The sequence below is a fragment of the Rhinopithecus roxellana genome, chromosome 6 (genome assembly GCF_007565055.1).
Source record: "Rhinopithecus roxellana isolate Shanxi Qingling chromosome 6, ASM756505v1, whole genome shotgun sequence".
Lineage (NCBI taxonomy): Eukaryota > Metazoa > Chordata > Mammalia > Primates > Cercopithecidae > Rhinopithecus > Rhinopithecus roxellana.
Window position 1 is genome coordinate 96,737,300 of NC_044554.1, and position 12,260 is coordinate 96,749,559.

At 51.6% G+C, this 12,260-nt stretch overlaps 1 protein-coding gene across 3 annotated transcripts in view; it reads right to left on the reverse strand.

Moving 5' to 3' along the window:
• CLIP2 (CAP-Gly domain containing linker protein 2) overlaps nt 1-12,260 on the reverse strand; it is a 109,409-nt gene that overhangs the window by 2,966 nt on the left and 94,183 nt on the right. For all 3 annotated transcript variants that reach the window (XR_004058073.1, XM_030933075.1, XM_030933076.1), the window contains 4 exons: nt 11,754-11,910; nt 5,470-5,629; nt 2,082-2,267; nt 1,525-1,587 (listed from right to left, as the gene is read on the reverse strand). Coding sequence is in view for 2 of the 3 variants with exons in the window: in XM_030933075.1 (XP_030788935.1) it covers nt 1,525-1,587; nt 2,082-2,267; nt 5,470-5,629; nt 11,754-11,910 (566 nt within the window). In the remaining variant the exon portion in view is untranslated. The remainder of the gene's footprint in view (nt 1-1,524; nt 1,588-2,081; nt 2,268-5,469; nt 5,630-11,753; nt 11,911-12,260) is intronic.

The following is a 12,260-nucleotide window of genomic DNA, read 5'->3' on the forward strand; positions in this document are numbered from 1 at the left end:
TTTTTTTTTTTTGTATTTTTAGTAGAGATGGGGTTTCGCTATGTTGGCCAGGCTGGTCTCGAACTCTTGACCTCAGGTGATTCGCCCGCCTTGGCCTCCCAAAGTGCTGGGATTATAGGCGTGAGCCACTGCGCCCGGCCAGTTTTCACATCTGTGAACTGGGATGACCCCATGTGCCTTGTAGGGTGACCGAGAAAACAAGGCCAGGAGGACAAAATCACACTGACTCCTCCAAGGCTGGCTCTGCCCACACAACCCTGCCTGTGTCTGGAGCTTGGCAGATTCTGTGGCTACGCTGATCCTGTTTCTAGTGAGCACCTGTGCTCCAGGGGTTCTGTTGTCAGAACTAGGTTCTCTCTCTCTTTCTGTGTTTTTCTTAGAGACAGGGTCTCACTTTATTACCAAGGCTGGAGTGCAGTGGCGCAATCCTAGCTCACTACAGCCTCAAACTCTTGGACTTGAGTGATCCTCCTGCCTTAGCCTCCTGAGTAGCTAAGGCTACAGGTGTGCGCCACCACACCCAGTTAATTTTTTTTTTTTTTTTTTTTTTTGAGACGGAGTCTCGCTCTGTCACCCAGGCTGGAGTGCAGTGGCCGGATCTCAGCTCACTGCAAGCTCCGCCTCCCGGGTTCACGCCATTCTCCTGCCTCAGCCTCCCTAGTAGCTGGGATTACAGGCGCCCGCCAGGTCGCCCGGCTAGTTTTTTGTATTTTTAGTAGAGACGGGGTTTCACCATGTTAGCCAGGATGGTCTTGATCTCCTGACCTCGTGATCCGCCCGTCTCGGCCTCCCATAGTGCTGGGATTACAGGCTTGAGCCACCGCGCCCGGCCTACCCAGTTAATTTTTAAAATTATTATTACTATTTTTTGGGACAGAGTTTTGTGCTTGTGGCTCAGGCTGGAGTGCAATGGTGCGATCTCGGCTGACTGCAAGCTCCACCTCCCACATTCAAGCGATTCTCCTGCCTCAGCTTCCCGTGTAGCTGGGATTACAGCTGTGTGCCACCCTACCGGGCTAATTTTGTATTCTCAGTAGAGATGGAGTTTCACCATACTGGCCAGGCTGGTCTCAAACTCCTGACCTCAAGTGATCCACTGGCCTTGGCCTCCCAAAGTGTTGGGATTATAGATGAGAGCCACTGTGCCTGGCCTTTTAATATATATATATATATATATATATATTTTTTTTTTTTTGGTAGAGAGAGGGTCTTGCTATGTTGTCCAGGCTGGTCTCAAACTCCTGGGCTCAAGTGATCCTCCTGGCTTGACCAGCCAAAGTGCTGGGGTTACAGGCGTGGGCCACTGCGCCCAACCTGTAACTTTTTTAAGATGGGAAGAAAACAAAAATCAAAAGAGCAGAGTGAATCCAGAATCAAGTTTGCCTGCAACAGCACCCTCCCTGAGTGACTCTACTGTAAAGCTTCCTGCAGAATGCATCTTTGTCTGTAGTGACGTTTCAAGGATTTTCTCCAGAGAGGTCTGCCTGCACGGGAGGGACCTGGGAGGGCTGAGGCGCCCCTCACCTCTTGTTTCTGGGCTTTGTCCTGCTGGTGGATGCCGTTTGCAGAACCGGAATTGCCAATGATCTGGAAGAGTCAGGGGAGACACTGAGCGAGGCAGCAGTTCCCGATTTGCTCACTAGATGGCGAGGTCTTCCTATGGGACCATCTCAGGCTCCAAATTCCAACCCCTTCAGCCTGGGGCTCCCAGCACCCCCAAAGACCAAGCCTCTAGGGGCAAGGCTGCCCCTTCTTAGTCTAAGCCCCTCAGGGCAAAGCCATGTGCTCCTTGAACTGCGGGTTCCAGAGGGCAGGGCTCCCTCCCCTTTCAGCCAGGGTTCCCGGGACAGAGCTGCCTCCCGCTTCAGACCGGGGCTCCCGGGACAGAGCTGCCTCCCCCTTCAGACCGGGGTTCCTGGGACAGAGCTGCCTCCCCCTTCAAACTGGCATTCCCAGGACAGGGCTGCCTACCTCCTCGGACTAGGGTTTTAAAGATAAGGCTGCCTCCCGCTTCAGACGGGGACTCCGAGGACACAGCCTGGTGGCTTGCCTCCTGGTGGGCCCTGCCGGCCGCGGCTCACCTGGGCCTTGTCAGGGCAGCTCCTCATGGCCTCCATCAGCTTCTCCACCTGCTGAGCCTGGTCCAGTGCGTTCCGCAGGGCATCCTCCGTGCTCATCAGCTGGTGCTGCAGCCGCAGGAGCTCAGGCGCCGAGGACGGGTCGATGAGGGAGTAGCGCCTCTGATCCGACAGGGATTTCTCTTTGTCCTGGAAGCGGCAGGAGAGTGGAAGGGTGCATGAGTGTGTGTGTGTGTGTATGCATGTGCACACACGTGTGTGTGTGTGTTGGTGGGGGTCTCGCCTCTAGGCAGGAAAGTCTTCCAGCCTCACTTTGTCTCTGGGTTCCAAGCCTGGGCATCACCCAGAGGATTCTCAGGGCTCTGTGAGGTGCTCCATTGTCTCCAAGTGGGGAACCCAGGACCCCCTCCCTCTGGTTTTTTTTTTTTTTTTTTTTTTTTTTTTTTTTGAGACAGAGTCTCGCTCTGTCGCCCAGGCTGGAGTGCAGTGGCGCAATCTCGGCTCACTGCAAGCTCCGCCTCCTGGGTTCACGCCATTCTCCTGCCTCAGCCTCCCAAGTAGCTGGGACTACAGGCGCCCACCACCACGCCCAGCTAATTTTTTCATATTTTTAGTAGAGGCGGGGTTTCACGGTGTTAGCCAGGATGGTCTAAGTCTCCTGACCTCGTGATCTGCCCGCCTCGGCCTCCCAAAGTGCTCGTATTACAGGCATGAGCCACCGTGCCCGGCCTTACCTTTAAAAAAAAAAAAAAAAAAAAAGACAGAGACTGGGCATGGTGGCTCACGCCTGTAATCCCAGCACTTTGGGAAGCTGAGGCGGGCAGATCACCTGAGGTCAGGAGTTCAAGACCAGCCTGGCCAACGTGGTGAAACCCCGTTTCTACTAAAAGTACAAAAATTAGCCGGGTGTGGTGGCTCACATCTGTAGTCCCAGCTACTCAGGAGGCTGAGGCAGGAGAATCACTTGAACCCGGGAAGTGGAGGTTGCAGTGGGCCGAGATCATGCCACTGCACTCCAGCCTGGGCGACAGAGTGAGACTCGGTCCCCACCTCTCCCCCCAGCCCCAAGAAAAAGACTGAGTCTCACTCTATTGTGCAGGCTGGAGTGCAATGGTGCAATCACAGCTCATTACAGCCTCCAATTCCTGGGCTCAAGTGATCCTCCCACCTCAGCCTCCCAAGTAGCTGATACTACAGAGCATGCCACCACACTTGGCTAATTTTAAAATTTTTTTTTGTAGAGATGGGGTCTTGTTATGAGGGCCAGGCTGGTCTTGAACTCCTGACCTCAAGCCATCCTCCCAACTTGGCCTCCCAAAGTGGTGGGATTATAGGCATGAGCCACCGTACCTGGCACCCTTCTTCTTACACCGCCCCCACCCAACTGTCTTATAAGGTTCCTCTTCTCCATAGTCACCTCCACCATGGCACCCAGAGCTGTACCTGCCCCAAGGCCTACCAGCCTCTCTCCTGCACAAACTCCATCCTTCAGCACTGCCCAGTCCTGTCTACTCTGACCCTCCAAACTTCCTCTCAACAGAACCTCCCTCCTGAAATCAAGAGGCTTCTACCCACCCACCAAGGTTTCCCAAGTTCTCCCGTGGACACAGTGCAGGGAGGTGACAAGACAAGAGGCTACTCTGGAGGCAGAGGCCGCCAGTTCCCAAGTAAACTTGACCAACCTGTGCCCCGTGGGCACGAGTGTGAGCTCAGCACTGCCCACTCCTACAAGGCTCTGGGGAAGCCCCTGGGGGGATTCAAGACTCCCCAGTCCGTGCCAACCCCAGGGGCTTATCTTCTGTTGAGCCACAGGGACCACAGAGGGCGCAGCCACCAAACCCCTGCTAGCCAGATAGGCCAGGACTTGAAGGCCGGCAGGACTCAGTGATTCCCCACAGCCACAGTCTGGGTGTGTGACCAGAGTGATGCTCTTTATCCCTGAACACTGAGGGCCAAGGGCCTGCTCCCGGATATGCGGGAGCTGAGGCCCTCCCTCCAGCCTGTGAACCATCCCCTTGCCCAGGGCTGGGCCCTGCTCTCCTTCCATCACCTCCGCAAGTGGCTGAGCCCAGTGGCTGGGCAGGAGGGTGGTGGGGGCTTCAGGGCAGCTTTCTCAGACAAGGGCCTGTCCTCCTGGACCCCACGCCCTCCATATTGTGACATTGACCAGGCACAGGCTTGTCCTGAGTGCTCATCACAGGAGGATGGATACGGATGGGATGGTTTATTCTTTTTTTTTTTTTTTTTTTTTTAAGACGAAGTCTCACTCTGTCACCCAGGCTGTAGTACGGTGGTGCAATCTCAGCTCACACCAACCTACGCCTCCTGGGTTCAAGTGATTCTCCTGCCCCAACCTCCCAAGTAGCTGGGATTACAGGCGCACACCACCATGCCTGGCTAATTTTTGTATTTTTAGTAGAGATGGGGTTTCACCACGTTGGCCAAGCTGTCTTGTACTCTTGACCTCAAGTGATCCACCTGCCTCAGCCTCCCAAAGTGCTGGGATTACAGGTGTGAGCCGCCAGGCCTGGCCAAGGGATGGGGATGGTCCTGTCCTATGCTACCAGCATCACCTGCCTACCCCAACCCCAGTCTCTGCAGACTCAGTGAAGTCAGGTTCCTATTCATAACAGAAAAGAAATCTCAGCCGGGCGTGGTGGCTCATGCCTGTAATCCCAGCACTTTGGGAGGCCGAGGCAGGTGGATCACAGGGTCAGGAGTTCGAGACCATCCTGCCTAACATGGTGAAACCCCGTCTCTTCTAAAAATACAAAAAAATTAGCCAGGCATGGTGGCAGGCGCCTGTAGTCCCAGCTACTCAGGAAGCTGAGGCAGGAGAATGGCATGAACCTGGGAGGTGGAACTTACAATGAGCTGAGATTGCGCCACTGCACTCCAGCCTGGGCGACAGAGCGAGACTCCATCTCAAAAAATAAATAAATAAATAAAATAAAATAAAGAAATCTCAGGCTCCCAGAATCCCAGGCCTGCTATAGACTTTCAAGTTCTCATCTCCTTCCTGAGACTGATGTGTGAAGCCTCACTGCAGGACCCTGAGCAAGGAACCACTGGCTTGTGGTTGATTACTCCTTTGCACAGGGAGCTCATTACCTGTATTGACTCATCCTGCCTCTGGATAGGTCAGATACGAAGTTTTCCTTTGCACTGTATCACACGGACTGCCACGTAGGCAGCCATGATGTCTGCAAAAGTGGCTAGCCAGGGTCCCTCCACCTGACTATGGTTCTAGAAGATTTCAAATCCTCACTGTCACTCAGCTGTCCCTGGGGTCATTCCAGGAGGTCTCCAGTCTCTACGGCCTGACAGCAAGGTTATCCCAGCCCCACCTGGACTAGTGCCCCTGCCCTTAGGCCACCCCTAGCCCACTTACCAGCCCGGTCAGCTTTTCACGCAGGCCCCGGATGTCATCCTTGAGTTTCTGCTCCTTGATCCGCCACTCAGCCTTGTGCACCTCGCGGCTCAGGTCCCTCTCCGGCCCCGGGGAGTGACGATTGGCCTCCAGCAGCAACACCCGCAGTTCATTCAGGCTCCTGGGGGTGAGACAGGCACAGAACCACTGCACTCAGCCCCGGCTCCTCCAGCTCCCACACTCTAGCAAGTTGCCAAGTGTCCAGGGGCTGACCAGCTACTATGGCATCTGTGCCACGAGGGGCCACAGTAGACACAATTCAACCAAGCCCAAGAGGGGCCAGGATTTGGGGTTGGAATAGTCCTGAGGACTTGATCTTTCCTAGAATACCGTTTAAAGTTGTTCTGGGGGGAGTGCAAAGCACGGTGGCTCATGTCTGTAATCCCAGTGCTTTGGGAGGCTGAGGTGGGCGGATCATTTGAGTTCAGGAGTTTGAGATAGCCTGGCCAACATGGTGAAACCCCATCTCTACTAAAAATACAAAAATTAGCCAGTCGTGGTGGTGGGAGCCTATAATCTCAGCTACTTGGGCAACTGAGGCAGGAGAATCACTTGAACCTGGGAGGTGGAGGTTGCAGTGAGCCAAGATCGTGCCATTGCACTCCAGCCTGGGCGACAGAGCAAGACTGTCTCAAAAAAATAAATAAACAATAATTTTTTTAAATAAAAGACAATATATTTGTTTAATTAAAACACACACACACACACACACACACACACACACACACAACCCCAAAACATTTACCCCATAAATCTCATGAGGCAAGACATTTTATCTTTGTTTTAAAAATAGAGACAGGGTCTTGCTATGTTTCCCAGGCTCGTCTCAAACTCCTGGCCTCAAGTGATCCTCCCACCTTAGCTTCCCAAAGTGCTGGGATTACAGGTATGAGCCACCATCCCTGGCCAGCAAGACATTTTAAATATCTGATGTCAAATAGGTTTTATTTCCCATGTCACCTCTTAATCAACTGACAGGAGCTACCTGGAGTACTATGATGAGAATGGTCCTGCAGCCACATTTGGGGTCTGCAGGAAATAGTGCAGTGATTGATTGGTAATGCCTGCCATGGGCACAGGCAGGAGCACACACACCCCTGTGCCCCAGCCTTTTCCCTTGCCTGCAACTACTACAGAGGGGAAAACTCCCTTACTAGGTGGCCACAGGTAGAGAACAGAGGAAATCTGCTGGCATGGCTCCCTTCCCCTTCCTCTTCCTTCCTGCTATGATGTATGATGTGATGGCTGGACCTTCAGCAGCCACCTTGCAACCATGAGGCAAGGAGCACTCCTAAAGTGTTGGCACTGAGATCTTAAGCTGCTGAACCAACTGCCAGTCACAGCTACCTCCAGATTTCTTGTTATGTAAGAAAAGGAAATCTCTACTAGTTTAATCTGCTGTTTGATGGATGTGACATCACTGTCAACAAAGCATTCCTAGCTGATCTCCCACCTCCATCCTAAGCACTGCAGGAGTGTAGAGAAGCCCACGGTGGCCTGTATCAATCAAGAAAGGCTTCAAGGAAGAGGTGACAATGTGCTAAGCCTTGAAGAATGGACTGGACTTAGCAAAATAACCAAAAAGAAGGTGTCTCTGGCCGGGCATGGTGGCTCATGCCTGTAATCCCAGCACTTTGGGAGGCTGAGGAGGACAGATCACCTGAGGTCAGGAGTTTGAGACCAGCCTGGCCAACATAGCAAAACCCCGTCTCTACTAAAAATACAAAAATTAGCTGGGTGTGGTAGTGCATGCCTATAATCCCAGCACTTTGGGAGGCCAAGGCGGGCAGATTACTTGAGGTTAGGAGTCAAGACCAGCCTGTCAACATGGTGAAACCCTGTCTCTACTAAACATACAAGCCGGGCGTGGTGGCGCATGCCTGTATGCCTGTAATTCCAGCTACTTGGGAGGCTGGGGCAGGAGAATTGCTTGAACCCAGGAGGCAGAGGTTGCATTGAGCTAAGATCATGCCACTGCACTCCAGTCTCAGTCACAGAGCAAGACTCCATCTCAAAAAAAAAAAAAAAAAAAAGAAGAAGAAGAAGAAGAAAAAAGAAGGTATCCCAGAAGGGAGGAATCTCATAACTGATGATAGCTGAAGGACGGAAGGAAACCGCTGACAGCAGGGAGATGGGCAAGAGTCCAGGCTCTGGGAAAGAGGAAATGTGGCTTCAGATGACAGGGAAAATTCATAGACAACGGATGAAGACCCAAAACTCCAAGAAGTTCTATCGGACTCAGCAGAGGGGCATCCTGCGGCTGAGACAGAGCAGAAAGTTTCCTCAGAGAAGGTGAGACCAGGCTGGGCACCAAGAATAACTTATCCACTTAGGATGGGAGACAGAGGAGGGAAGGCAGCCCTGGAACCCTGGTCAGGGGCCTGGCTGATTTGTTGCTACTGGAAAAGGCACAAGCGGCATCTGCAGAGGGCGGTGTTGTTCTGGAAAATTCGCAGATTGCCTCATCGCATCTGTTTCCCTCCTGGGCAGGGCTAGTTTCTAGAAAGGTGCTAGATTTGTAGCAAATGTAGCTAGAGCAACTCGTACTCTGTGTAGAAGGAAAGGAGATAGCGTTTCTTCTTTTACAAAAGGATGTCTGTGCTTCAAAGAGATTCCTTTAACTTGGGTTGAAGTGCAAATGCTGGGCCCGCGCAGTGGCTCACGCTTGTACTCCCAGCACTTTGGGAGGCAGAGGCAGGCAAATCATTAGAGGTTAGGAGTTGGAGACCAGCCTGGCCAACATAATGAAACCCTGTCCTTACTAAAAATTAGCCAGGCATGGTGGCAGGCGCCTGTAATCCCAGCTACTCGGGAGGCTGAGGCAGGAGAATCGCTTGAACCCAGAAGGTGGAGGTTGCAGTGACCTGAGATCACGCCACTGCACTCCAGCCTGGGTGACAAAGTAAGACTCCGCCTCAAAAGAAAAAAAAAAAGGAAATGCTTACAGGGGCTGGGGGACCCTGTCCAGGAATTGGGAGTAAGAAAAATAATGAAGGGAAAGTGGGGCCTCCCCAGGAGACTCACGGGGCCCACGACCATCAGAAGGGGGCAGGGGCTCCCAACTATGCTGGGGTGACTGCCATGCTGGAAGTCTGCCCTGTGTTGTCAGGTCTTGCCATTTATTATTTTTTTAATTTTATTTATTATTATGTATTTTTTTTCTTTTCTTTTTGAGATGGAGTCTCACTCTGTCACCCAAGCTAGAGTGCAGTGGCGCAATCTCGGCTCACTGCAAGCTCCGCCTCCCGGGTTTACGCCATTCTCCTGCCTCAGCCTCCCGAGTAGCTGGGACTATAGGCGCCCGCCACTATGCCCGGCTAGTTTTTTGCATTTTTAGTAGAGATGGGGTTTCACCGTGTTAGCCAGGATGGTCTCGATCTCCTGACCTTGTGATCCGCCCGCCTCGGCCTCCCAAAGTGCTGGGATTACAGGCATGAGCCACCGCACTCGGCCTTTTATTTACTACTTTTTGAGACAGGGTCTCACTCTGTCGCCCAGTCTGTGGTGTGATCATGGCTCACTGAGCCTCGACCTCCTGGGCCCAAGTAATTCTACTACTGCAGCCTCCTGAGTAGCTGGGACTACTGGCGTGTGCTCCATGCCCAGCTATTTTTCTTTTTTTTTTTGTAGAGATGGGGTCTTGCTATGTTGCCCAGGCTGGTCTTGAACTCCTGAGCTCCAGTGATCCTCCGGTCTCCGCCTCCCAAAGTGCTGGGATTTCAGGTGTGAGCCAACATGCCTGTCCAGATCTTCCCATTTTCTAAGGGAATGTGGAGAAATCTGGATTTTTTGTAACATCTGATTTTTATTTTATTCAATTAACTTTTTTTTTTTTTTTTTTTTGGAGACAGTCTCACTCTGTTGCCCAGGCTGGAGTGCAGTGGCACAGTCTCGACTCACTGCAACCTCCGCCTCCCAGGTTCAAGTGACTCTCCGGCATCAGCCTCCTGAGTAGCTGGGACTACAGGTGTGTACCATTATGCCTGGCTAACTTTTGTATTTTTAGTAGAGATTGGGGTTTCACCATGTTGACCAGGCTGGTCTCAAGCTCCTGAGCTCAAGTGATCTGCCCGCCTTGGCCTCCCAGAGTCCTAGGATTACAGGAGTGAAGCATGGCGCCCAGCCCCATCTTCTGATTTTTAAATGTTAGTCTAATTTCTTAAAGGCTCATAGGGACCACACAAACCATGTCCATAGACTGAATCTAGCTCATTGGATGCTAAAGTGTGGTCTGGGGAAATACCAGTGGATCCCTTAAGACCTTTTCAAGGGATCTATGGCTCAAAACTATTTTCATAATAATAATAAAGCTATTTTCATTACTTCTCTTCAGAGTACGATAGGTTTCTCCTGGGGCTAGTAGACATACTAACCATGATCTGAAAAGGATATTCAAATACTCCTTTCTTTTCTAACTACGTATCTATGTAAGGTCAGATTTTTAGAACATAGTTCAACCAAAAGAGCAAATTGCAAAGATGGAACATGGAAAAAGATGCAAGAATCTAGTTTCTCCTTTTAAGCCCAATATTTAAGGATTTTGCAAAAATTTAAAATAATGCCACTCTTCCCAGCAAATATTTTTTGTTTTGGAAAATAGTTACTTTTTTTTTTTTTTTTTGAGACAGAGTCTCACTCTGTCACCCAGGGTGGAATGCAATGGCACAATCTCGGCTCACTGCAAGCTCCGCCTCCCGGGTTCAAGCGATTCTCCTGACTCAGCCTCCTGAGTAGCTGGGATTACAGGCACACGCCACCATGCCTGGCTAATGTTTTGTATTTTTAGTAGAGACGGGGTTTTGCCATGTTGGGCAGGCTGGTCTTGAATTCCTGACTTCAGGTGATCTGCGCACCTCGACCTCCCAAAGTGCTGGGATTACAGGCATGAGCCACCCCGCCCTGGCCAGAAAATAGTTACTTTTTATCAAAAGCATGCTACTTATGTTACATGCAATTGGGTTATTATTTTATTTTTTGAGACAGGGTCTTACTGCCACCGCCCAGGCTGGAGTGCAGTAGCGAGACCTTGGCTCACTGCAGCCTTGACTTCCCACCTAAGGTGATCCTCCCACCTCAACCTCCTGAGTAGCTGGGATTACAGGTGTGTGCTACCATGCCCAGCTAAATTTTGTATTTTGGGTAGAGACGGGGTTTTACCAGGCTGGTCTCAAACTCCTTGGCTCAAGTGATCCCCCTGCCTCAGCCTTCTAAAGTGCTGGGATTACAGGAGTGAGCCACCATGCCCAGCCTGGCTTCTTATTTTAAGATGGATTCGTATCTTAAAATATTTCAGTCTTAATTCTAATGTGGTAAATATAGAAAAAACAAAAGGTCTTTGGGGATCCTCAATAATTTTTAGGAGTTTAAAGGGGTCCCTGAGACCAAACATTTTGGGAGGCATTAATCTTTTCTTTCTTTCTTTTTTTTAAGAGATAGGGTTTTGCTCTATGGCCCCAGCTGGAGTGCAGCGGTGCGACATAGCTCACTGCAGCCTGGAACTCCTGGGCTCAAGAGCTCATCCTGCCTCAGCTTCCCAAGTAGTTAGGACCATTGGTGCATACCACCAGGCTTGGCAAAAAACAAACAAACAAAAACAAAAGCTTTATTTTTTTGAGATGGAGTCTTGCTCTGTCACCCAGGCTGGAATGCAGTGGCACGATCTCAGCTCACTGCAGCCTCCTCCTCTTGGGTTCAAGGAATTCTCATGCCCCAGCCTCCCAAGTAGCTGGGACTACAGGCACACACCACTACACCCAGCTAATTTATGTATTTTTAGTAGAAACGGGGTTTCACCATTTTGGCCAGCCTGGTCTTAAACCCCTGACCTCAGGTGATCTGGCTGCCACGGCCTCCCAAAGTGCTGGGATTACAGGCATGAGCCACTGCACCCAGCTTAATTTTATTTATTTATTTATTTTTAGAGATGGGGTCTCACTATGTTGCCCAGGCTAGTCTTGAACTCCTGGGCTCAATCCTCCTGCCTCAGGCTCCCAAAGTGCTGGGATTACAGGCATGAGCCACTGTGCCTGGCCCTACTCTTTTCTGCATGCTCTGCTTGGAGAACCGTGTGGAGGCTTTGGAGACTTTGTCGGAGTTTAGAGGAGAACAGGGTGATTGCTGGTGATCAGCCACCTGGCCCACCAGCTCTGCCCCTCTCTGCCCCGAGATAACATGAGCTAATGTCAAGAAGTGGAGCAAAGGCCAGGGACACAGGGAGGACCCAGCCGGCCCCACGGTCGCCTCACCGCTCCTTCCGCAGCAGCTCCTGGCTGATGAGAACCAGTTGGCCCGAGGCATCGTGAGTCTTCCGGGACACGGTCTCCAGCTCCGCCTCCAGGCGCCGCTTCTCCTTCAGGAGGGCGTCCACCTTCTTCTCGCCCGACTTACACTTGCTCTCCAGTGCTGGGGTCAGCCGGCAGGGAAGGGAGGAAGAGGATTGGGAACACATGAGCTTCTGTCCCACCCAAGGGCAAAGCCCTGGGCAGGATGCTGATTCTCCCAGGGGATGAAGGTGACATATGCCACTGCATAGTTTTGAGGGTTTTTTTTTTAGAGATAGGGTCTTGCTCTGTCACCCAGACTGGAGTGCAGTGGCACAATCATAGCTCATTGCAGCCTCCAACTCCTGGGCTCAAGCCATCCTCCTGCCTCAGCCTCCGGAGTAGCTAGGACCACAGGAGTGCACCACCATACCCGGCAGAGTTTTTTGGAGACAAAGTCTCACTCTGTCACCCAGGCTGGAATGCAGTGGT